This window comes from Hipposideros armiger, unplaced genomic scaffold (assembly GCF_001890085.2).
Source record: "Hipposideros armiger isolate ML-2016 unplaced genomic scaffold, ASM189008v1 scaffold_1045, whole genome shotgun sequence".
Lineage (NCBI taxonomy): Eukaryota > Metazoa > Chordata > Mammalia > Chiroptera > Hipposideridae > Hipposideros > Hipposideros armiger.
The window spans coordinates 147,108-172,833 of NW_017732395.1; the positions used below are offsets into that span (position 1 = coordinate 147,108).

The following is a 25,726-nucleotide window of genomic DNA, read 5'->3' on the forward strand; positions in this document are numbered from 1 at the left end:
TTTGTGTCTAGGCTTTGGAGCTTGGGGTGAGGACAATGGAGTACATCTCTCTGAGTGACTCTGCTGCTTTGGAAGAGATGGGTGGGGAGGCAGTAGTAACCTCTGGTCTTCTTGGTTTGGTTTGCCTCTCCCCACATGGAACCTCTGCTTTATGAACAAGCCAGTATTTTCAGCATGCCATGCCCAAGGTCAAACCACCATTCCATGAGTGGAGGCTGGATAGAAGAAGGGAATCCCTACCTCTCAGTTTCCCAGAACTTAGCCTCAGCAGCGTGAAACTAGATGTTGACATCTGTCCCTCCTGGGAAGATAGAGCCCTCAACTGTAATGAGCTGGGAAGAGAAGGAGGCCTGTGTTCTCGGCAGCACCATCTATAGGGGAGTTTACATCACACTGAGCTGCGAGGCAGGGAAGCTACAGATCATGTTTTAACCACTACAACTCATGCTCTTTACTGAGTTTTAGTAGCTTTTCCTTACTAAATATTTCTTCTTTTGCTGTATGTCCTTAGGACAATTTCCAGAAACTTTATATGGTTGTTTGGTTTTTTTCATTGTTTTTATCCATTTCACTAGGGAGCAGGTCCACCATTGCTGCTCAGGCTGCCATGCTGGAAGTCTGTCCTCGAATTTGTTTTTAGGAAGCCTTTTTAACTTTAATTCCAAAAATCTGATAAGGATAATACCAAGATGAAACTGTAGATTAGTTTACTATTAAAAAATAAAGTGCTAGTAATGCTCAGTCTAGTAGTGATTTTAAATGTGTGATACACTTGAAAGTTTGCCTTTGGAATGCAAGGATGATTCAATAAGAAATAAACAACATTATCAGTATAAACTACTGGAAATGAATGCATATGCAAATAAGATGATTATATTCTTAGAAAAGCTGAATGATTCCAGCAAAACATTCTTAGAATTCATAGAATTTGGTAAGGGGGTTGGGATTCAAAATAACATAGAAAAAGTACTATTGGGTCATCGGGAAAGTCATGATGTATTTTTGCATTGAAAAACATAGAAAAATACGTCATGACTTTCCCGACGACCCAGTAGTTTTTCTCCACTCAATTGTAATAACCAGTTAGAAACATAAATGGGGGAGAAAGTCTATATGTACAGTAACTATAAAATGTATGAAATAACTAGGAATGTAGATTTAAGAAAGTTATGGAATCTTAAACTTCAAAGGCATGAAACAAGATCTCAGTGAATGGAGGAACATACTGTGTTCTTAGATGGGAGATTTAATAGGAAAACAAAACAAAAACCAGTTTTCCCCACATTAATGTAGGCAGTGCAATTCCAGTCAAACTCTGGGGACGGGGACTGGCTGAAATTACTTCAAAGTTTTATTCGTAGAGTTAGGTGTAACAATAGCAAAGAAAAGTATACAAGAAGCAGTAGGGATTTCAGGGCCTTGCTTTAGTAGATATAATTTACTGCAAAGCCAGTGCAATTAAAATTTTAAAAAGTGATATTGGTACAGCAATAAAACTGGAACCAGAAGAGTCTAGTGAAAGATCCCAATGTGTTTTAGAACTTAGTATTTGTCAAAGTCAGTATGGGTCCCTTATCTGAAACCCTGGGGCCAGATGTCTTTTAATTAATTTTAGGATTTCAGAGTAGCTACATGGTACAATTGATCACTAATGTCCCCAGTAGGACCTGGGAAAGTGCCTTATAGTTGAACCATCAGTGATTCTTCAAGTGATTTGTATAAGTGGGATAAAGATAGTACAAAAACAATGTCAGCTCATGTTTTACCACCAAATGAGTTTTAGGGGAAAACTTTTCCTTTTGGATTTCAGTTTTGTAGATAAGGGGATGTGGACTTTGTTAGTTCAATGAGGGAAACTGGTTTATCTTACAAATTTCTGGAAAGGAAAGTTGGCTCCTACCTCATACCATATATTTAAAATTCCAGAAGAGCTCGCTCAAGAGTTTGAGCTCTGAGCAACCGCGGTTCGCGTCCAGCCCGAGCTGAGCAGCCGCTGAGCTGCCAACAGGTAGCAGGATGGCTCAGCTAAAAAAAAAAATTAAAAAAATAAATAAATAAATACAAAATAAAATTCCAGAAATCTTAAATGTAAAAAACAAAACAAAATTTAGATTATCATTTGTTTACTTTGATGGTAAAGGAAGCCTTCCTGAGCAAGCGGGGAACTCCAGAGACCATGGAGGTGATGACCGCATGGAAACACTGGGCAGGTATCCCAGTGTGTGTATCAGAGCACTCGGATTTGCTGGTGGGCAGGGACATGCCATGGGACACAGCAGAAATACTCCACATTGGTAACATCTGATACTGATGGGGAGGCACGGGACAACAAGTACATTGTTGTAATACATTGGAGGAAGCATGGCTTACAACTTTTTTGCAGAATACTCAGGCATTGGGGAACCTGTTTGTTAGAATTAAAAGCACCAGCATAGAAGTATTTAAGTTTATCCTGGTGGTGTTTGGTTATTACAACGAAAATGTAGACACAATGTAAATGTGCCTCCATGTTTGGAAACGCTGTGTGTATCCACCTGTGCTCCTCCAGGGAGGATAGTGTGTTGGCAAGTTAGAAAGAATTGAAGAGGAACTGGTCTGTAGTAGTATCGTAATTGTGCATCTTTAGCTTGTTTCCTTTTTAGCATGTATGAGGTCTATTAATATTTTCCCCAAGTGGTAGAGAAAATGGAAACACAAGTGAGGTGGCTTTCTGAACCGTGGTGTAAAGATTTGGCTGGGTTTCAGTAGGGGTCTTGGAGGTGATCTTTCCTCCCCAACCCTCCAACAAAAGTGGCTTTATTGTTTCCTTTCTGCTTATGGCTTTATACATGCATTATTACCTTTGTAATGACAGAAGTGAAATTTGCCTGTACTCTCACTACTGAGGAAATTACCATTTTGGTGTAAGTTCTCCCAGAGAAAAGGCTCTCGCAGTTATACAGGCCTTTATCTTTATTATTGTGCCAGGGGAGAGATGAGCCTTATTTTAAGAATTGCATGGTATTCTTTGAATGTATGATCTATTTAACCACTTCTCTACTGAAGAACATTTACGTGCTTTCCAGTTTTTCACTACTACAACCACTGTGCATGCATATTTCCAATTCTTAAACTTAGGATAGATTCCAGGACAGAATTTCTCAATTTTTAAATTTTGATATATTCCAGCAAACTGCTTTCTAGAAAATGTAACAGTTGAACCTCTTGCCAGCAGGGAAGAAGTGCCTTTTTTCAACTTTGCCATCTGGGCATAATTCTTCATCCTGGGAATCCTATGGATTGAAAGAATGTGTATCACTTAAATATACTGTTTGACATTTGTATTCCTGCTTTTATATCCTCCCTGTTGATCCTAAAGAGTTCTGTGCTTATTAGGGCAGCTGGCTCCTTGTTACGGATACACATTTGGCTTTTAGTAGATTTTAAATGTTTGCTCGCTGCAAATTTTTATGCAAGTAAATCAGATTGCTACAATACAGCTGTAAAGACATGTCTTTAATCAGTTACATACAATAAGTATGGTGTGGAAGGACAGCATTTGAGCACTGATTAAATCAGTTTGTGGCTCCATGCTTGTAAGGCCCCACACCCGTACCCAAGGCACACTATCTTACAAACCTACACAATCTAGTTGGGGTGGAGGTGGAGGTGCGGGAGGGCCCCGCCAATCTGGCAGGGTAGGGGTTCTTTTGGTGCCCAGAGCACCCTCTCCAGCCCCGCCTGCCCTGCCCGCAGCTCATGATGGAGCAGTCCAAGAAGTCCTCGCTCATGGTGGCCCGCAGCATCCTCAACAACAAGCTCATCAGCACGAAGCTAGAGCGCTACCTGAAGGTGAGGCAGGGGCTCCTGGCCCCGGTTCCCTTGGGGCAGGGGGTGCTTTGAGCCGTCCATACTGATGTTTGCCTCTCAGCCCCGGGGGTCTGCCCTCCTTTCAGCATCCTCGCTCCTCCCGCAGGGCGAGAACCCTTTCACTGACAGCCCCGAGGAAGAAAAGGAACAGGAGGAGGGCGAGGGCGGCGCCCTGGATGAAGGGGCGCTGGTCGAAGCGGCAGGGGGCGCGGAGGGTGCCGAGTGCGCGCCCGCGCAACCCCCTGTGCCCCCGGAGCCGGCCCCTGGGGATGTGTCTCCGCCGCCACCGCCTCCCCCGGAGGAAGACGAGGAGGCCGTGCCCCTGTTGGGCGGGGCGCTGGAGCGCCAGATCCGCGGCATCCCGGGCCTCGATGTGGAGGCCGACGACGACGACGAGGAGGGTGGTGGGGGTGCCCCATGACTCGGGCCCGGAGCGGGCAGCGCCCGCGAGGCCGAGGCTGGAAGTCGAGTCTAATAAAGTTACTCCCATCCCACTTTCTGGCTTGTCTGTCCGTGCCTGGCGCTGGAGGGAGGCGGGGCCTCGCTGAGGGCTGGGGGGGCACCTGCGCGCGGTATCTGGGAGAAGGTGGGAGCGCCTGCGCACTGGCGGCATGGGAAAGAGTAATGCGCCTGCGCACAGTCAAGCATCGCGGCCCTACCCAAACTCCCAAGATTCTAAGAGCGCTGAGCCGGAGCAACCGGAAGGCCAGCTGGAGAGGACCCGCTGTGAAAGCCAGCCAATGGTAGCACTTGGGCGGAGTGACGTATGCGCCTTGTCTTCCAGTAGCGGGCGGCGGGAGGAGCATTGAGCGCATGCGTCCCGTGGCAGCTTAGAAAAGGGGTGGCTGGAGGGCCGACCCGGAGACATGGAGCAGGGCTACGGAGGTTCGTATGGGCGGCCCAGTGCGAGGTGGGGTGGGCAGGTGCTGCCTGGGTACGCCATGCAGAGGCTTGCGGGCCGGGGCCTACGCCCGAGTGCGGTTACCACAGTTCCACCGTGCGGAGAGGCAACCGGAGCACGCGCGCGCCGCTCATTGGACTGCTGCGCCGTCGCTCCCGCGGCGCTTTATGTGGATTGGCTGGCTGCGCCTGAGGAAGGCGGGCGGAGCTTGGCGGGCCACCGCTGCAGCGGGCTTCGGGGGGCGCCTTGGGCGGCCCGGGCCGTTTTTGCCCCTCAGCCCCGGCGGGGCCGACCGCACAACTCACGCGCCCGCCTTCCTCTTCACAAGACGCCACAAAATGGCGGCGCCAGGGGGCGGAGCCACGGCCGGCGTTCGTGAGACGCGGAGTCCTCTACCCCCAGCGGCTGAGCTTGTACCGGTACCCACGGGGCTTGGCGGAAGCGTCCGGGCGGCGCAGGGTCGTACTCTCCCCCGCCAGCACCTCAGTGCAGCGCTGCGGAGTTTAGCTTCGCCTGGCGCGTGTTGTCGGCCTAGGAGGGTCAGGTGCTAGGTATTTCCTTGTGGAACGCTGTTAACCCAATGTGCCCTGGGATTGTGACAGATTGGTGACTGTCTTTCAGGCAATCCCTTATGGTTGCCTGGAGGTGCTGGGGACTCTAAAGAGAGAACGTGCCTTTTCCTCCCTTAGGCTGTGGGCCCTGCGGCAGGACGGCCCGTCTCTGGGGCCTTGCTCCTCGTCTCGAGAATCAGAACCTCCTGGGAAGACTTTGCTGTGTGCTGGGAAACGAGTTGGCTCCCTGGGAACAGTTGGGATATGCGGGGTGGTGGGGTTTGACCAGGCTCAGATCCCTATCCAAGTATATGAGGTTCGAGAAGCAGGCTGTCCGATCTTGGCTGCAGCAGCTAGAGAAGGCACTGATCTTGAAAGGTGGCAGCATTATCAGGATCCCGCTGCAGGAATTGCAGAGGCAGAGAGGTCATGAGTGCATGGGTGTCTCAAGGGTCGTGGGGGTGGCTCAACTTGGCTCTTCGGTCTTCTCTGCGGCCTGACTGGGTCTCATCGTTCTTTGCCTCACTTCCCACCCGATCTTCTCAGCCAGTAATCCTGCCTTACACACGCCCTTAGCTTGGAAAGGGGTCCCCCCCCACTCCCCACTTTCTACTTGCTAAAAACCTTTCAGGCTCAGTTTGGATGCTGCAGCTTCCCTGAATCCTTATGTAACTTTTCCATCTGGATTTGGTGAGCCCTGACAGTTGCTTCCTGACCCATTCCCCAGCTCCATGATCTTGGGCAAGTGACTGAGCCTCTCAGGCCTTTACAACAGGGGAAATAGTACCTATCTCGGGACATTGTGAAATTATGTGAGCAGCATGTGCCATTTTGTTAGACCAGTGCCCTGCAACTGGTCACTTGCTGTTAGAACCACCACCCTGCCTTTCTCTGCAGGTGTGGAAGGCTGTGTACCGTGGAAGGTTTATGTACCCTATAGAGGGCAAACTTCAGTTTGATTTTGGATCAAGTCCCCTAACCTCTGAGCTCCCTGATCTCTGAATGGCATTTGGCTAATGTGTGCTCAATGCCCATCATGTGTCAATATACAGTAGGCACTCAGCTAGTGGTTTGTTGTTCAGGTAAGGGAGATAGAGTAATTTCTTGCTTCATAAAGGTGAAGTCATTTGACAAGTGTAGATGGCTGCCTGTGCCCAGTTCTGCCAGGCTCCAGGGACATGCAGATGAAGAGGGACTAGACACATGCTGTCATGGTGGTCTGGAGGGGCACGGGGAGCCACCACAGAGGAGAGTGCAGTCTGATGCCTTGGGGCCAGGCTGAAGCCTTGGGACTTGAAGGCCCAGGGGAATGTTGGAGGGTTCAAAGCTACGTGGAAGCAAGGCTTAGAGAGGCACAGTTGTCTATAAATTCCAAAGTTTGTTCACAGTTATGGGCACTTATGGCTGCTCAATGGGTGAGCCAAGGGTGGGGAAGGGGACCGTGTCCTAATGCTGGGCTAGTGGGTAGCTCTTTAGTTGGGGGCTGAGGCTTAGGCCAAGGTTCCCCAGCTGGCAGCAGGCAGAGCTGGTCTGAGGCCCATTCCATTCCTCTCTTTTCTCTGTTTTGACTTCAGGCTGGTGGAGTGTGATGATGCAATCAGCCAGCTGTGGGATGACATTTAGGGGTCAGTGTTGTAGTAATGCTGCCTTCGTGTAAGGTTGTCACTGAGCTCCTTTGAGGCGATCCTTTTAGGGTCCTCAGAGCACCTCTGAAGCACCTGTTGTCTAGTGTGACACATAGAGTTTTTTTCTTTTTTTAATTTGTTGGGGTGACAGTGGTCAACAAAACTATATAGGTTTCAAGTGTACAATTCTGTAGTACTTTGTTTATATATTGCATTACGTGTTCACCACCCAGAGTCAGTTCTCCTTCCATCGCCATATAATTGACCCCCTTTATCGACACATAGGATTGTAACTCACAGGTTTTCTGTTCACAGGCTATGGGGCATGGAGTACTGGACCCGCCAACACCCAGGGTAAGTGGGACCTGCTTTGCAGGGAGGCATGGACTCCTGTGACCCCCAACCCAAGGCAGTAGTGTGACAGAGCCATTCCTGAGGCTGTGCTGGGAGACAGTGGACTATATAGCCTGGAGAGGCTGATTTGAGGGATGGGGACTGACCAGGAAACCTTTTCTGTAAAGGGCCAGATAATAAATGTTTTTGTTTTTGCAGGCTACACGGTCTCTGTAGTACAGAAGCCACCATAGACAACTTACAAAGGAATAGATACGTCTGTGTGCCAGTAATATTTACTAAAGGACATGCCATATAATTTTTATGTTATAGTCTTTTTCAACAGTTTGTTATTTTTTTCTAAGTGAATAGCTGAGAGTATACTCAAAAAACTTTAATTAATTGACTTTGTTTCTTAGCAGTTGTATAAGATTGAGCAGATAGTATATAGAGTTCCATGTGCGCACTCTACTTTCACCCCTGCAGTTTTCCCTATTAGTAACAAGCCAATGTTGATACACTTTTATTAACTATAGTCCATAGTTTACGTTAATATTTACTGTGTTATATAGTTCTTTGTGTTTTGACAAATGTGTAAATGATATGTTTCATGTCAAAATTCATATGTCATGAAATACTCTTGAATATTTCTCACCCAACCATATATAAGCACAAAACCCATTCTTAGCTTGTGGGCTATGCAACAACTCACGATGGTCTAGATTTGGGCCGGGGCATGTTTGCTGACCCTGCTCTGGAGTCCAGATCATGGTGCTAAGTACATTTGAGGGACAAGAATGTGCTCTGATTGTGAGGCTTCCTGCCCTCTGCTGTTCCAGGGGATGGGACGAGGGCTTCCTTTGTTTTCTGAGCCTGGGATTTGTCCCTAACACCACTGGGGGCAACGTCACTCCTCCGCCCATCACTGAGTTTCTCAGGGAGAAACTTTCCATGTCACTCAGGCACATAATGTCTCCTTGCTCAATTGAGTTGGGGATATGATTTTCCACTGGTGCATTCACTGGTGTTTTTGGCAGTCCCTGAGCTCTGGCTCCTGGTGGGTGCTGTCACTTTAGAAGGGCTCTGCCTGGGGACCTGGCCCACTGGCCTCTTGGCTGGTGGCCCACACTGAATGAGCTTCCTGGGAAGGCTGCAGCATCCTTTACATTGCCCTGATGGGGGGGAGATCGGGCTTGCCTGGCAGGGAAGCCCTGATTATGCTTAGCTGAATCTTCGTAGGAAATGAGTTTTACAGCTGGTGAGCTGGTGGGCCCCAGCCTTTCCTGGTCTTAATAGGAAACCAAGGGCACTGCTACAGCCACCCACAGCCTTCCCCGGTGGATAGTGGAGTGAGGTAACAACTGTCCTTCAAAATCCAGTTGTGTGTGGGCAAGTGTTTCAGGTGCCTTCATTCTGCAAACAAAGTTGTGTGTTTTTTTGTTTCCTCCAAGGTGCATATGGAACTGGTGTGGCCAGCTGGCAAGGTAGGCCCTTCTGGGGACCTGTGAGTGGGTTAGAGCGCCTCTGATCAGTCACTGAGAGGAGCTGGGATGCAGAGATCCCCATATCCCCTCCTAGCTGTGCTCACAGCTCTCCTAAAGGCTTGGCAGGCCAGCCTGAGGTGCTGAGGAGTCCTCGAGGGGTGGGGAGAGGGGGTTGTGATTGTGTTCTGGGAGCTGTAGCCCTGTGGTGGGTCTGTCAGCAGCCCCAACTGCCACTCCTAGGTTCTCAGCCACCTCTGGCTTTGGATGGGAAGCAAGTCTTAGGATCTAGCACAAAAACAAGAGCTAAGGCCTTGCCCCTTCCCTCTTCCTGCTGCCTTTGTGAGGTGTACAAAGGCAGTGTGGGAGATGCCAGAGGCACTTGGTCGCATGACCTTCTTCTTTCTCTGTGGGTAGTGCGTGCTCCTCCCCAGATATGTCCACCATGGATCAACCTTGTGGCTGCTGAGGTCTGACTTGGCTCTTCCTCCCCCTGGCAGGTTATGAAAACTACAATTATTACGGTGCCCAGAATACCAGCGTCACCACAGGAGCAACCTACAGCTACGGCCCAGCCTCGTGGGAGACCACCAAGGCTAGCGATGGCCTGGTGGCTGGGGGCCCTGCTGTGCATATGGCTTCTTATGGCCCAGACCCATGCACCGACAATTCCGACTCACTCATTGCCAAGATCAACCAGCGTTTGGACATGATGTCCAAGGAAGGAGGCAGGGGCGGGAGCAGCGGCGGTGGGGAGGGCATACAGGACCGGGAGAGGTGATTATGGACCTGAGCCCTTCCCTGGGGATCCCGCACATCCGGCTTTGTACAGATGGGAGTTGGCACCTGCTCTCCCAGGAGGTCTCTTCCTTAGCTCCCACCTGAGTGTGGGTAGATGAGTTGGGCCTTCGTTGGGACAGAGGCATTGTAATAGAACTTGCTGGTTTCCAAAGTGGTGGGGCTCAGGACATGACTATTGCTAAAATATGCCAGACTCCTTATTTCTATATTAGGTACCTAGCAGAGCCTCCCCATTTATTGTGGCCAAGGGTTCATGCCCCTCATTCATTCATCAGTGTTTAGAGGGGGAGTATTGGTCTGTTTTGCCTCTGAGAATTTAGGAGAGGCACATGGTGGTTTGGTTTACTTTGCTATCCTGAGTGCAGGGAGATCAGCTTTGCAGGAGGCATTGAGGTCGCTCGCAGAATGTGTAGTAATGGATGTACTTTCTTTGCAGCTCCTTCCGCTTCCATTCGTTTGATTCTTATGACTCCAGGCCTTGCTTGCCTGAGCACAATCCCTACCGCCCCAGCTACAGCTATGACTATGACTTTGACTTGGGGCCTGACCGCAACGGTGGTTTTGGCAGTCAGTACAGCGACTGCCGGGACACCACCCGTGAACGGAGCTCCCTTGATGGCTTCATGCGGGGCCGGGGCCAGAGCCGCTTCCAGGACCGGAGCAACCCCAATACCTTCATGCGAAGTGACCCCTTCTTGCCACCTACCGCCTCCTCTGAGCCCTTGTCTGCTCCCTGGAATGAGCTGAACTACACTGGTGGGCGGGGCCTGGGAGGCCCCTCCCCTAGCAGGCCCCCGCCTTCCCTCTTCTCCCAGTCTATGGCCCCCAACTACAGCGTGATGGGCATGCAGGGGGCGGCAGGCAGTTATGACAACTCTATGCCCTATGGATGTGGCCAGTCACAGACCTGGATAAGGGATCGGGTAAGCTCTTGCAAAGTTCTAACTCATCTTTGCTTTCCTTTTTAAACAGTTTTATTGAGGTAAAATTTATAGATTGTGAGATTAACTCATTTCTAAGTATACAATTCAACTTTTGGTAAAAATGTACAGAATTGTGCAACCTTCACCATCTAATTTTAGAACATTTCCATCAACCCAGAAAGAAACTTTTGCTGTTAGCAGTCACTCCCTGTTTTCTCTCCCAGCCCTTGGCAACCTCTAATCTACTTTCTGTTTCTATGGATTTGCCTGTTCTGGACATCTCATGTGAATACAATTATATAATACATGGTCTTTTTTCTGGCTTCTTTCATTCAGCATAAAATTTTGGGGGGGATGGTTTCAACTACGTATCTTTGTTTTGTGAGAAAACCTTATCTGCCTTTGTTCTCTGATCTTACAACCATTCTTCATTTCTCTGGAGCATCATAATGGTCTGGGTAAGCAGTACATCAGGATGTGTTTGTGTCTGTAGCCCAGGCGGAGAGGGTTTGACCGCTGCGGCCCGGAAGGCATGGGCAGGAAACGGAAGCAGTTGCAAATCTATGAGGAGCCAGATGCCAAACAGGCCCGGGCTGACAGTGAAGGAGATTTTTCTGAAAACGGTATGCCTTGGGGGTCAGTAGGCCTGGGTAGGTGTTAGATGAGTCAGTTGCATGCTTGGTGCTCAGCCTGCTTGTCTGTACAGTGGACATGCGGGAATTCAAGGGTGCTGTGTGTCACCTGGGCTCCCACAGCCCCCACTATAATCGGGACAAGCTCGGTCACCCTGAACATTGAGCTTGGGAGGGTGAAAACGGAGTGAGCCAACCACTGAGGGGCTGACTTTCTTTATTCTTTTGTGTCTGGTAGATGATGGAGCTGGTGACTTCCGGTCGGGAGACGAAGAATTCAGGGGTGTAAGTCCACCTTCACTGGTCAACTTCCTTTGTCTCTAGTGCAGGATTTATTCCTTATTTTAGCCTCTTTCTCACAGAGGCGGGGACAGCTGCAGTAGTAGATGCCTCTACCTCGTAAGTGGATTTAATACCCTGACTTGCAGCTAGGTTTCTAAGAGTTTTCCACTTACAACAATCCTTCCCTTCCTGAAGAAATTCCCAGCCCCCTCCCCAGCTGCTCCTGTGTCTTATAGTGATGCACCTAGCTGCACACATAGTGAGTGCAGTGGCTGTGGAGGCTGAGGCTTCCAAACATTCACTGAAGACTTGTTTGCAGCCAACTCTGTGCTGGTGCTGAGCTGCATTCATGTCCTTCAGTCCCTCCAACCAGTCACAGGAGACTGGTGGTTAAGGACGGCTCTTAGCCAGGACCACGCATGAGGACCTGGGGAGCGAGTCTTTGCCACCCCCTGCAAATTCTGATGGAGGTCTGATATACAGCCTGGAGATCTGGGGGGTCTGAAGCCTTTGTCCAGGTGTTTCTGATTGTCAAGTGGGTTGGGGGAAGGGTTGATGGGATGGAATGCTGTGAATGTGCCGTTTGAGGGTCTTGCTCGTCCCCTGTCTGGCTTGCTTAGGTTGAGTCTGGGAATCTGTGTACCTGCTGATTGCTAATTTACTCTTGAGCTCAATGCCTAAGGAATGGGCTGTGTTTTGATTTTTAGTTAGATCATTTTTATCTACACCTGATTTGTCACAAGCTTTGGCAAGTATAAAGAAATGGTTCGGAAACTTGGTAAAGCCCATTTTCAGTAAAGAGTGCTGGAGCTAGCATCCTACAGATTGGGGTTTCTTGACATAGAGTTGATGAATGAGCTCCTGGCATTCCCATGTGCAGAGCTGTGCAGGCGTACATTGCCAGAGGTTATTCCTTAGCTTTAGAGCTGAAAGAGGTCAGTGATTTTAATAAAAAAGCAACTTAGTCATCATCACAGAATCTCAGAAGGCAAGCAGGAGTAGAATGAGAGGACACACTCAAGACTCCATCCCATGCCCTGGGTCTTGTCCTGACACATTGTTGCTGGGTTCCTGGTGGCACAGCGACCATCAAGAGGGAGCTGGGCTGGTGTGGAGAGTTCTGAAAATTCCACCTCACTGCCCAATTTCGTGTGTGTCCTTTTTCAGGAGGACGAATTCTTCGACTCCGGGAGGCAGAGAGGTAGGCATTGCCCAGTGTCTCTTTGAACTTCCTGTGTCTGCCTGGCTGTCCTGCACTCACTACCCAGCTTCCAGCCAGGCTGGGCTTCTGTGCAAGCCTGGGGCCTGGATGGAAGGGCTGGCTGCTGGGTGGTGGCCTTGGCTGTGGTGCTCACCCCGAGGCTTTGCTCCAGTGTTGGGAGCAGCACTTACTGGAAGCAAGTCTGTTGGTTTCACTCAATGCAGGCTGCCTTGCATTTGGGGGGTGGGGTGAGAAACTCATCTGTTTCTCATCTGCGAGCAGCAGCTCGCAGTGGTAGGGAAAGGAGTTTCAGAAATGCAAGAGAAAAGATAAGGTGCCTTCCAACCTGTCTTCTGTTCCCCCTTGGCCAATACCGGTCCCCATACTGTTTTCTCCTGGGCTTCATTGTTTCCACAGTCCCCTCGGTTGCCAGCCCAGGGCCATGCTCTCAGCCTCTTATCATGGGGTACTGGCAACTGCAGTGCATGTCGCTGCATGGGACAGAGTTTGGACACCTGCCTGGGTTGGGAGCTTGGGATGTGGGGAGGCCTGTCAGGTACACCCAGGCCTAGATCCTCCAGAGGCAGTCATTGTTCAGCAGGTCTCGTCAGTTCCAGTGCCAAAGTCCTAAGAGTCCAAAGTCAGCAGCAAGAGCAGAGCCACGTTAAACCTCTCGGGGGTATATGGAGAAACAGCCTGAGACGCAATGGCCTTGATCTTATCCAAAAGCTGCTTGTTTCTTTTCCTGTTTCCATGGGTCTGTCCATAGCTGGTTTCCCCCAAGTATCACAGGTTGGCTCCTTTGTGACTTTGCTACCATAAATTCTGAAGGCCCCTGTCTTAGATGCTCCTTCCCTTATATGTTCAGGCTTAACCAACCCTCTGAGGTCCTCCCACCCTGTTTATTGAAACAGTTGTTCTGTAGCATGGGACCACACAGAGCATTGAGCAGCTCATGCAGCGGGGAAAATGCTAAAGCAAAGGTGACATGTTTATTGCGCGCAGGTCCTGCTACCTACCCGGGATGACTTTGCTATTAAACAGCAGTAATAGTTTCAGGCAGTGAACTCTTGCCAAAAATCCCACACGCCCTTTTGAGAGGCTTCTGAGCAGCGCACGCCGGTCGCCATCTTCGTGGGACAGTCTCGTGACTGGCATCAGGGGTAGGGGTTACAGTTCAGATGCTTATCCAATTTTTTTTCAGTGTCTGGCCCTGGTCCTGAGCCGCGGTGACCTGGCCTGGCCTCTCACTGGTACACTGGGCTTCATGGCTCTCAGAGGAGCTCCTATGCTAGCTCCAGGGGATGGACGGAGGATCAATGGGTCTCTTCCCACTTTTCTTTCTAGGATTGCTTCCCACGTAGCCCTGGGAAAGCCCTAGAGTGACAATTTCTGTAAGTAGAAGATAGAGTTTGGGCCAGCAAGGACTGTCAGACCTGCTGAGGCCCTAGTTCAGAGGAAGCCATGGGGATGGTCTTCATGGTCCACCTAGAGGTGGGACGGAGGGCGGTAGAACAGCTTGCTTTATGTTGAGGCCTTCCTACTGCTGCCTCTACCTGGGAAGAACTGCTTCTCTCTCTCTTAATTGATGTTGGGAGAAGACCCACTCAGGGCACTGGATTGGAAAAGCAGGATAGGGAAGGACAGAGAGCAGGTGGGCTGCAGTGTGAGTGGGATGGGTGGGCCGTGTCCCCGGCCCATGTCCCCTTATCAGGCCATGGGGGGAGTGAGTTATCTCCCCTGAGAACTCCTAAGGGTTCTTCAAAGGCCCATCCTTGTTGGGAGGCTTGGACAGCCTCTTGGTGCCTCAGGGTATCCTGACCCTGCCTTGGAGGCAGTGGTGGAGCACGGGGTATGGTGGCCAAGCTATGGTCCCATCAAGGCCCAGGTGCTCAGCTTCATTGTGGGCTCCGCAGAAGGCCTCGAAGGGACTTCTCTGTTGCAGGAGAGAAGGATGATGAGGATGATGAAGTGAAGAAGAGAAGGGAAAAGCAGAGGAGAAGAGACAGAATGCGAGACCGAGCAGCTGACAGGTGAGGAGACAGGCGAGGGGGGAGGTCGGCTGGGCCTGGGCGCTGTCAAGCCTCTTCTGAGCTTATCTGTCCTCACTCCACGATGCAGTGAAGCTGACTCAAGTGTCTGGGGAAATCCTAGTCAGCGTGCTGGGAGACAAAACTTGGGAAACACGTGTGGATCATCTCCTTGCCTGTGGGTCCAGGTGTTCCTCGTGTGCCCAGCAGGGGGCTCTTTCTCTCTTGCAGGCCTGTGGGGAGTTCCCTTGTCCCCCAGGCTTGTGTTTGTCATCTCGGGAGTTCCCTTGTCCCCCGGCTTGTGTTTGTCGTCTCACATGTGATTTTCATTCAGCAGAGCTGCTAAGGATGCGCTCTGGTGTCTTATCCAAATCCAGACCCGCCTCTGGAGTTTGACGTAGCAATTATATATTGTATAGATTTTACCTTCAAAATTGTCTTTAAATAGAAAAAGAAGTATAAAAGTGCAAAGCCTAAAGGGTGTTGGTGTGACCACACTGTGAGCCTGTCTTGTTCAATTATTAAGTGGCTGACTAGACACATAAGCCATCATGGCTGTGGGAGTGTTTGGTTGCCGAGGCCTTAACCACACGCAACTGCTTCTCTCTGCACAGGTTCTCTTTATGAATTGAGGGGCACTCCTTGCCCTTCAGCGAACCTGAGATAGTGGTTTTCCTGTGCAAAGAATGCTCAACAAAAGGACTAACAAGCAGGGAAGCCAAGAACCAAAAGTAGGAGCTTCCAAGTGTTACAGAAATTCGTCAAAACCCTTGTTAAACAGATGAATAGTGATGCCTGGACTCCATCTTTTTTCATACAACGTGGGAACTTAAGATGACATTTTTTTAAAAAGAACCTTTAGACTTTGCCCTACTGACTGAGGGTCCTCAGAGAGACTTGGAACCATTATCACAAGGGAGGTGAAGATGCAGCCGGGAAGCGTGAGCCCCACTTTCTTCAGTAACTTCCTGACTGTCCTGCACATAGGCCCTAGGCGAGTTTTCTCTTCACCTCTTTGTCAGGGGTACCTATAAAAACTTGTGGCGCTTGTCCAGAGATCCAAAGCCAGGCTTTGGGGGCCAACAGAACTCTGAGTCAGCAGAGGTGTCCTGTGTGCCGCAGGGCCTGTGCCCTTACTCCAGAAGTTCCAGAGGTTCCTGGGCAAAGCTGAGGGAAGCAGCGCTCCACTGTGGAGGCATGGATGTGTACACGCCACTCTCCCCTCACTTTACAGTGTGATTGCATTTGTGAGACTTAGAAAGCACATGACAGAAACCTCTGTTTTTATCCATAGAATTTGACATGACATGTCTACATGGCGTCCCATAGGAGAATTGGTCTTAGGTCATATGAGTTTTAAATTGTGTGAGGTCTTTGGGAATTCCTGTCACATAAAATGGGGTGCCTTGCATCATCCCAGTGGCTGCAAAAAGAAACACATCTGAGAAGCTGTGGTGTTAGGTACTGTGCCCCTAGGGCAGTGGGATAGAGGCTTAGGGAGTCCATAGTTCTGAATAGTCTCCACGTTAGGGTGTTCTCTTAGGGCAGCAGTTCTCAACCTGTGGGTAGCGACCCCTTTGGGGGTCAAACAACCCTTTCACAGGGGTCGCCTAAGACCATCGGAAAACAAAAAAATATTTACATTATGATTCATAACAGTAGCAAAATTACAGTTAATAGAGTAGCAACGAAAATAATTTTATGGTTGGGGGTCACCACAACATGAGGAACTGTATTAAGGGGTCGCGGCATTAGGAAGGTTAAGAACCGCTGTCTTAGGGGCTTTTGGGCCAAAAAGATGGGCGTGGCAATCAATTGTTAATCAACTTGAAATACTTTTGAGGTTATACTCCTGTTCTTAACCCTCCATCAGGTGCAACTGATCTCACAGATTCATTGCACACAAAAGATGCCGCTATGAAATACATCTTTTACTGTACTAAGTCACGAACACGACTGGCAATAGGGTACGTTAGAGGGGGAAGATATGGAAGTGATGAGTCACGATACTTAAGTTAACTGTTAGATACTTGAAAATTTGTGTGCAATGACTCTGTGAGATCAGTTGTGCCTAATGGAGGGTTAAGATGGGAAAATGGGTTTAACTACTGCTCTCGACACCTGGTGAGAAGTCAGAAGTCTTGGTTCAGAAATCGCTTTCCCACTTCCATTTCAGTTGTAAGCTGAGATGGTTACCCCTGCATCATTTCTCTTCTCCAGGATTCAGTTTGCCTGTTCCGTATGCAAGTTTCGTAGCTTTGAAGATGAAGAAATCCAGAAGCATCTGCAAAGCAAATTTCACAAAGAGACATTGCGGTTTATAAGTACCAAACTACCTGATAAGACGGTGGAGTTCCTCCAGGTGAGGCATGCGTGGCCTCCCACATTGTTTCTCAATGGTCCTACAGGTGTCAGATCCCTCACAGAGAAGGGAAGCTAAAGGGAAATAAGGGGCCTAAACTTAAACTTGGTCAAGGGTTCTATCTCCAGAATAACAGTTAAGTTCCCGTGTCAGAGTGCCAAGCAAGAGCTCCAGCCATTGTAGTTCCCACTAGTTCTGCCAACAGATATGATAGCTGTCTTCTCACCTTTGGAGCAGTTGAGACAAGGCTGTCATCTGCTAGGGGCTTGGCAGCCACCTGTGAGTGAGCTGCCACTTGGTGCAGTGCCACCCTCTCCTGATTTCATTTGGTGCCGTCTCCCAATCCCTCTAGGAATACATTGTAAACAGGAATAAGAAGATTGAGAAGCGGCGCCAGGAACTCCTGGAGAAGGAAAGCACAAAACCAAAACCAGATCCTTTCAAAGGTGAGTGGTGATCTGGTGTGGGTGCTGTTTTGCGTGGCGCTAAGGCATATGACTGAAGCCAGCACAGGTGGCTGAGGATGTGATGTGAAGACCCATGGGAGGGGCACTTAGCAATGGTAAGAGGCCCTTGAGCATGGCCTAGTGTAGGTTGAAGCTCTGTAGGTGACTTACCAGAGTGATATGAAGCACTCTGAAGTTTTTTCCTTCTTGGGCCGAAAGATGAGAAAAGTTGAAGTAATAAATACCCCGGGGTAGAGACTGGCTATTCTGACCCCACATTCCTGGAAAGCAGCTGATGCCTGTCTCAGAATCTGTTCTAAATCCACAGAGAGGTCTGCAGGGAGAAAATGGGGGTTTTGTTGGAGGCCAGGAGGAAAGCATCACTTGAATGCTGTCCCAGATCTCACATGACATGGGTTTCATCAACAGGAATTGGCCACGAGCACTTCTTCAAGAAGATCGAGGCTGCTCACTGCCTGGCTTGCGACATGCTGATTCCCGCGCAGCACCAGCTCCTCCAGCGGCATCTGCACTCTGTGGACCACAATCACAACCGCCGGGTGAGTCCCCTCCTGGTGTAGGCTGGGAGGCCAGCTTTCCTAGGCTTCCAGCAGAGGGTTCAGGACCTTCTGTGTCTTACGGGGAATGCTGACATCTTAGGAGCTCTTGCTATATTCCATCAAGTCTGTCATTTCATCAATTGATTATGAGACACATCCCAGTTTCCATTAAGATATAAGAAAGCGTGTTGCTTAGAATTGACTAAATACAGTAGCTGAAATTCTTCTGATTTGAGAATGTTCCTTGTAAACCAGTCAGTTCCCCATTTGCTGAAAAACTGGTTTTCTGAGGTAAAAAAACTGGTAAGGTGAGGCTGAGGGCTATTCAGAGCAGAGTGCCTAGGGGACCCAGAGTTCAGGACACGTTTGCTCTTTACTAGGTGATGGGGCCTGAGGATAAAAGTTTAGTTTTAGGGTGAGTAAGTTTTTCTGTAAATGGTCAAATTGTAAATACTTTCAGCTTTGTAGGCCATAGGGTCTCCGTCCAACAAGTTTGCTGTTGATGGGCAAAGGCAGCCCCAGACACTAAGTGAAGGAATGGGTGTGGCTGCACTGGGCCCACTGGCTGTAGCTTGCTGACTCCTGGTGTAACATTTCTGTCCTTAGTTTACCCAGCTATGCAAAGCAGGTATGCAGATAGCATACCTGGCCTGCCCATCTGCCAGTTTTATTAAAGAGCAGCCAAAAGTGCTGTATAAACATTGGGTTACTGTATGATGTCAAGCTCTGTTTTGGAGCATTTGTACTTTTGCTGTTGAACTTACAAAGTCAGTATAACTCAAAACTGAAAAGCTTGCCCTTACCCTACTTGGTCCACAAAACTTCTGATCTGGAAATGCTCATTTCACCCTTGCTTGTGCACATGGTACCTGGGCATCAGGGTGTGTTTATGTTTTTATCTTTTAAGGTCATCAGACTTTTCTACGTTTTCACGGTGTCAGTTCTGATGTCTCTAATGCCTTCTCTCACACGCTTGGAGTCTGGCACTTCAGGATTTTCCTCAGTGAAGAAAGATGTTAGTCATCTCTGCAGATGGCTGATCTCAGGGCAACTTGCTGTAGCCTGGCCAGCGTGCTCTCTTGCTCCTCTCTACGAGCTGTTTTAAAAAGCCTGCATTTGGTTCCCTTTGCAGCTGGCCGCTGAACAGTTCAAGAAAACAAGTCTCCACGTGGCTAAGAGTGTTTTGAACAACAGACATATAGTGAAGATGCTGGAAAAATACCTCAAGGTTTGTGTTTAGGAGTCCAGTGGATGGGAAAAGCTTTTGAAACGGAGGATGAACTGCGAGCATGCAACTATCTCAAATGCATTATTTAGCATTTCTGAGTCTTTTGAAGAATTGAAGGATATTGCAGTGTATTGGGTTTGGGAATTCCTGAGACTGTTTGCTTGAGAATTCTGGGATGTGATTCTGCTTGATTAATCTGTATAATGGTGCTAACTCTCATTATGAGAAACCTTGATTATCTATCCATAAAATACTGAGCAAATGATGGTGACATGCTTTAAAAAAAAAGAATCCAAGGGCCGGCTGAGTGGCTCAGTTGGTTAAGAGCTCGCTCAAGAGTTTGAGCTCTGAGCAACAGCGGTTCGAGGCCAGCCCGAGCTGAGCAGCNGCTGAGCTGCCAACAGGTAGCAGGATGGCTCAGCTAAAAAAAAAAAAAAAGAATCCAAGGTAGATAATTGTCCAAGAAAGAAGTGAAAAAGAGGTTTTGCTGGCAGAGCCAACCAACATTGAAATGGAGGATCAAAGGGAAGAACCGGAGGTGCCACAACCACTGATAGTGACAGGGGCAGACTGATAAAAAGTCTCAACGAGGGTGCCCTGGAGAGAAGTTGGAAGAGCCCCTGATTCATCCTTGGGAAGCCTGTTTTTGCTAAATGCTCAGCCCCATGACTTCAGCATTTGAGGCTGGTAGCTAAGCGCCAGCATAGCCTGGCTAGGACCTGTTCTCAGTTACTAAATGCTGCAGTATTTGACAATGCATTCAGTCCATTAAAGGCACAGAATCTAAATGCAGCAGGTTCTTGAATAATGTCGTTTCATTTGACATCGTTTCATTAAAACATTGATGAGATGCTGTAGGAACTTAACTCTTGTTTGTATCAGCTGGTCTGTAGTAAAACTGGTTATGTTATACATGGTTTATCTGCAGTTCCAGGAACTTGTCAACAACATCAAGTGAGGACTTACTATAACCAATTTAAGAACCATGACTGATCATTGTTTTACTTTGTGGCCTAAACAGATTTAAAGTGTCTGAATTCAGGTGTAGACTCAAGCTTCTAATCACCATATTTTAAAACATATTTCCTAATCTTGTAGTGATAATATTTAGTTTTCTTTTTCTAAACAAGAGACAGTTTTAGTTTATGCTCCTGAGAAATTTGGCTTCTGAGAGTGTCAGACTTAAATTTGATTCCTGACTGTGTAATAACTGTGTGACCCCTGGCCAGTTACTGATCTTTGAGTATCATTTCCTTATCTGTAAAATGGGGATAACCCTCATACCAGGGCTCTGAGTTTAAAAAACGAAAATTTAAAATAGTCTTCCTTCCTGTTAAAAGGGTTTTTTTTTTTAAATTGGTTTGGATACTAAACCTTTTTTAGCTTTTCCTCATGGTTACATGCTTGAATAAAAAGTGCAAAAATTTCTGGTGAAGCTTTTCTGAGATGTCTTTTCTGAATCTTTAGGCTCTGAGAGCCTGTAGGATAACTTACATGGTGTAAAGTATTTCTCTTGTTGACTCTGCCCATCATGAAAACCTGAACTCCCAGCAACCTAGGCCTCCTTCCATCTCTCATTTGGCCAGTTCTTTAGATTGTGCTGACCTGTGTTTCTTCTTGGCCAGGGGGAAGACCCTTTCACCAATGAAGCTGTTGATCCAGAAATCGAAGGAGATGACAATTTAGGAGGTGAGGATAAAGAAGAGACACCTGAGGAGGTGGCTGCAGAAGTCTTAGCAGAGGTGATTACAGCAACAGTGAGGGCAGTAGAGGGGGAAGGAGTGCCTGCTCCAGGAAGTAGTGAAATGCTGGCTGAAGGGGAAGGCCCCGTAGACACGGCAGAGGCCATTAGTGGTCCCCATCCTGAACAACTGCTGGAGGCAGAGACAGCCTGTGGAATGGCATCTGAGAAGGGGAATGATGAAGCAGAGGCCGGACATGAGGCTGCCCAGACTGGAGGTGAAGCTGCCCAGACTGGAGGTGAAGCTGCCGAGGCTGGTGGTAAAGATGCCAGGGCTGGTGGTGAAGCTGCCCAGGCTGGAGGTGAAGCTGCCGAGGCTGGTGGTAAAGATGCCAGAGCTGGTGGTGAAGCTGCCGAGGCTGGTGCTGAAGCTGCCCAGACTGGAGGTGAAGCTGCCCAGACTGGAGGTGAAGCTGCCGAGGCTGGTGGTGAAGCTGCCGAGGCTGATGGTGAAGCTGCCGAGGCTGGAGTTGAGGCTGCCCAGGCTGGAGTTGAGGCTGCCCAGGCTGGAGTTGAGGCTGCCCAGGCTGGAGGTGAGGCTGCCCAGGCTGGAGGTGAGGCTGCCCAGGCTGGAGGTGAGGCTGCCCAGGCTGGAAGTGAAGCTCCCCAAGCTGGAGGTGCAGCAGAGGCAGAAAGCGTCATAACAGTCACTCCTCCTGCTCCAGCTGCCACGGAAGCCGAAGTGAAACAAAACGATGCAGAATCCAAAGATGTTATTCTCACAGAATGATCCTCTCCTTGTTTCAGGGGATGTGTTATATGAATCAATGCTCTTTTTCCTTTGGTTTATAAACAGTACTAGGGTATGTGTTAACTGGAATATGCTGAAAACTTATTTTGGTGAAGAGACCCAGCCATTTCCTTCAGAAAAGTGTACCTCACAGGCTTGTCTTACAGAGCTGTGTGGCTTTCTGCCTACGTTTGAAGGCTGCAGAAGTTGTACATTCCCCCAAGCAGCTGTGACCTCTCTACACTGCAGTTGGAATAATAAAAGTTGGGTAATTAGATTTCGATGATACTTTGCTTGTTAAATACAGCCACTGGCGGAATGCCTTTTAGATTATTATTTTGTTTGGGAGCAGCTCATTACTAGGATATATCTTGCTTTATAAAGATTTAAGTTTCAAGAATTTGCTTTGGCATCAGTTTTTGACCTCTGCTTTTGTAGCCCACTGACTGGTGTGTGATCTCACAAGATGTATCAGAATCTTGTTAACGTGATGTTCTGTCATGTCAGTGAACTCAGAGGCCTGATGAATCTGACACACCTGCACCACTGGAAGCATACCCACTTGCCCCACAAGATGACACTTTGCCCAGGACACTGGTTCCCAATCTTTAGTCCTTGGTGAACCTCCTTCACAGTGTTTTACCTCATTTGTGTTCCACCTCTGCATTACTTCAGGGTTTTTTTTCCTTTAAAGTGAGTTACTGCCTCTTAAATATATTTTAAAAGAAAACTTGGTGTGACTCCCATGAATGGAAAACCCATATAAATTGCCATAGATAAGATGCTATCTGTACAAAAATGAATATAATGAACCTCCTTTGGAGGGATCCGAATCTGTGAGAAAGTAAAGCTAGCTTGTGGTAGTGTAGCAAGCACCAGTTATATGTTCATATAATCAAAAGAATTGGAAGGTAACTCCCTTTTGAAATGATATCGATGGGTCTGTTTCCCTGTAAACTTTTGAACTGTCACATTTGGGGAAGCACTGGCCAGTGGGAAAATATTTAAAAAGAGATAGTAAAAATACTTGATGAGCATCCACTGTGTACCAGGTGCTAATTCATGATAAAAATATGGGCACTGTTCTCAAGGAGTTTATTGGAGATGTGAATATTTATGAAAAAGTCAATACTAGAACTAAAAAATAAACTAAGCAAGAAAATGGTGCCTCTGAATTGTTTCTGCTCATTCGTCAGTACTGCATAGGTGTGGCTTAGTCACAGGTTGAACATGCTCTTTGAAGCTTGTTCTCTTGAGGCAAAAACATTGATGGCATTGAACATCAATAGTCTAAAAAAGGATAACAAAACTATGAAGTTGCTTTGTTTTGTTTTTCTTGTAAAAGTAATCTGAGGCCTGTCATTAAGTTTAAATTTCAGTGAGGTTTTTCCACCCCGCCACCCAGGGTGAAATGACACAAATCATTTTATTCCTAAAGGTAGGATGAGTCATGCCATCATTCCCTAGGATGAGGACTAACTACTTAGGTTGCACAAAGGGATGCCCTCATATTTCCTGAGATGACAGGAATAAATTGCAAGCTTCCTCACTGGGAATATCACTTACTAACCATTTGTAGAGGAAAAAACTGGGGGAGGTTAAGGAACTTTTAGGGTCACACATCGAAGATATAGGGATACCCAAATTAATACACAGGTCTGAGATGCCAGTGGCCACGAACTTTCCATAGAGCACCAGTACTATTTAAAAACAGGTTTAATGAACATGGCAATCCCTGCTATTCCCAAGCAAAAACCTTTTAGGAATGGCGGCCTAATTACAACTTGTGGACCTGTGTGATTTCATTGAGTTTTTATGAAATTAATACATTTACTAAAGGGGAAACAAATACAATGTAATGAACAAAGAGCTCATTCAAGAATACTTAACACTAGTGGTAATAAATTCAAAATTAGACTTTGGACCATAAATCACTTCCATTGCCTGATAACCTGGCTGAAAGTGGTCCTTGCTCACCAGAAGTGTGGCCAGTAGTGACTAGACAGGCATAGTAGAGTTCAAGTAGAACTTTATATAAGTAACAGAAGTAGAGTAGAACAGCGTTTTAGCATTTCATCTTTTTTTACAGTAGCTTCCTTGGAGGGCTCAATAAAAAGATGGGCATGGAAAAAACCCATGGGTGTGGCTATGCACTGATTGAACCCTGATGGCTCTTTGATAACAAACTATTGGGCCACTTCATCTTACACAAGGACACAAGCCTATCAGGTTAGGTGGTTTTCTGCAATCAGACTCAGTCGATGTACTTCCTCTCAAAACACTATTAGTGAGTGTACACTTTATATAGATAACCTAGAAATCAGTTTGGGGAGCAATATAGTGGAGTAGGGAGCAATTGATCCTTTCTCACAGGGTTGGCTTCAGAAGTAAGTGAGAAAATAAACACTTGGCACTATTGAAAATGGTTTGCTAAAGGTAACATTTAAAAAAAAATTCGCGTAAAATGAGCCATTAACCATTTTAAAGGGGACAACCGTACCCTAAAAGGAAACTTACCCATTAGTTGTCATTGCCCATTGCCCCTCCCCCACCCCGACAGCCACTAATCTGCTTTCTGTCCCTGGGTTTATCCTAGATAGTTCATCTAAAGGGAACCATACATGACCTTTTCAGTCTGGCTTCTTTCACTAAGCATAATTTTTTGAGGTTCCTCCATGTTATAGTCTGTATCAGTACTTCATTCCTTTTCATGGCTCAGTAATATCCCATTGTATATATTTCATTTGATTATCCAGTCATCCAATAATGGACATTTGAGTTTCCACCTCTTGACTATTGTGAATAGTGCTGCTAAGAACACTGAACAATATCTGAGTACCTGTTTTCAAGACTTTTGGGTACATACCTACGAGGGGAATTATTGGGTCAGATGGTAATTGTTTAAATTTTTGCGGAACCACCGAACTCCATAACAGCTATACCATTTTATAGTCCTTGTACATTATATAGTAATGTACAAGGATTCCAATTTCTCCACATCCTTACCAACACTTATTTTCCATTTTTTCTATTCTGGCCATCCTAGTGGGTGTGAAGTGGTATCTTACTGTGGTTTTGATTTGCATTCCCCTAATGACATAGTGTTGGGCATCCCTTAAAGTGCTTGTTGGTTATTTACCTTTGAAGAAATGTCTATTCAAGTTCTTTGCTTGTTTTTAAATTGGGATGTCTTTTTAAGTTGTAGGCATGTTTTTACATATATATATATTTTAGATACTAGACACCAGATGTGATTTGCAAAAATTGTTGTCATCCTTTGGGCTGTCTTCACTCTATTTATAGTGCATTTTGATGCAAAGTTTTGTTTTTCATCAAGTCCAATTTTTTTCTTTTGCTGCTTGTACTTTTGATGTCATATGTAAGAAATTATTGCCAAATCCAAGGTAATGAAGATTTACCCCTATGTTTTCTTCTAAGATGGTTTTAACTCTTCTATTTAGGTTTATGGTCCATTTTGAGTGACTTTTTGTATATGGTGTGAGATAAGGTTTCAACTTCATTCTATTCCATGTGAATATCCAGCTGTCTCGGCACCGTTTGTTAAAGAGACTATTCTTTCCTCATTGAATAGCTGTGGCAGCCTTGTCAAAAGTCAGTTGACCATAGCCATGTGGGTTTATTTCTGGACTCTCAATTCTACTCTATTGTTCTATATATCCACCCTTACACCAGTACCACATTGTAGCTTTGTAGTAAGATTTGGAATCAGGAAGTGTGAATTCTCCAACTTTGTTCCTCTCTCAAGATTGTTTTGGTTATTCTGGGTCCCTTGAGTTTGTGTATTTTCAGGGTCAGTTTACCAATTTCTACAAAGAAGCCAGCTAGTATTTGGGTAGGAATTATGTTGAATTTATAGGTCAATTTGGGGAGTACTGCCATCTTTACAGTATTAAGATAGAATATTCCAGGGCCGGCTGAGTGGCGCGTTGGTTAAGAACTGGCTTGGGATGCCAGAGGGCCCCGGTTCGAATCCCACATATGAGGGCCAGTGACACTGCCCTCTACAGCTAAGATGCTGAACAACAGCTC

General features: G+C 47.3%; 2 protein-coding genes and 1 long non-coding RNA gene across 9 annotated transcripts in view; 2 read left to right on the top strand and 1 right to left on the bottom strand.

Moving 5' to 3' along the window:
• The window catches only part of AKAP8L (A-kinase anchoring protein 8 like), a 28,657-nt gene extending 24,313 nt beyond the window's left edge, over positions 1-4,344 (top strand). Inside the window, exons 13-14 of one of the 2 annotated variants that reach the window (XM_019631748.1) lie at positions 3,736-3,831; positions 3,956-4,344. In XM_019631748.1, the coding sequence (XP_019487293.1) occupies positions 3,736-3,831; positions 3,956-4,270 (411 nt within the window). In that variant the 3' untranslated portion in view covers positions 4,271-4,344. The remainder of the gene's footprint in view (positions 1-3,735; positions 3,832-3,955) is intronic. The other variant, XM_019631750.1, reaches the window with a different exon arrangement.
• A 284-nt stretch (positions 4,345-4,628) lies between these two features.
• Positions 4,629-22,843, top strand: AKAP8 (A-kinase anchoring protein 8). Of its 5 annotated transcripts, none has more exons than XM_019631743.1 (15): positions 4,629-4,734; positions 7,242-7,280; positions 8,711-8,743; positions 9,241-9,517; positions 9,978-10,464; positions 10,958-11,087; positions 11,335-11,381; positions 12,546-12,579; positions 14,525-14,612; positions 16,830-16,971; positions 17,324-17,417; positions 17,847-17,977; positions 19,110-19,205; positions 20,831-21,248; positions 21,417-22,843. In XM_019631743.1, exons 1-15 carry the CDS (start codon positions 4,716-4,718, stop codon positions 21,674-21,676), a joined length of 2,295 nt encoding a protein of 764 aa, XP_019487288.1. In that variant the 5' UTR covers positions 4,629-4,715; the 3' UTR covers positions 21,677-22,843. The 5 variants fall into 5 exon arrangements, with proteins under 5 accessions (XP_019487288.1, XP_019487287.1, XP_019487290.1 ...); XM_019631745.1 differs by having other exon boundaries at positions 4,630-4,734; positions 21,459-22,843; XM_019631746.1 differs by having other exon boundaries at positions 4,630-4,734; positions 21,501-22,843.
• LOC109376069 (uncharacterized) overlaps positions 16,804-25,726 on the bottom strand; it is a 16,947-nt gene continuing 8,024 nt past the window's right edge. The window contains exons 2-5 of one of the 2 annotated variants that reach the window (XR_002122689.1): positions 17,825-17,951; positions 17,589-17,751; positions 17,198-17,319; positions 16,804-16,893 (exon numbers count right to left, since the gene is read on the bottom strand). This is a non-coding gene — a long non-coding RNA (uncharacterized LOC109376069). The remainder of the gene's footprint in view (positions 16,894-17,197; positions 17,320-17,588; positions 17,752-17,824; positions 17,952-25,726) is intronic. The other variant, XR_002122690.1, reaches the window with a different exon arrangement.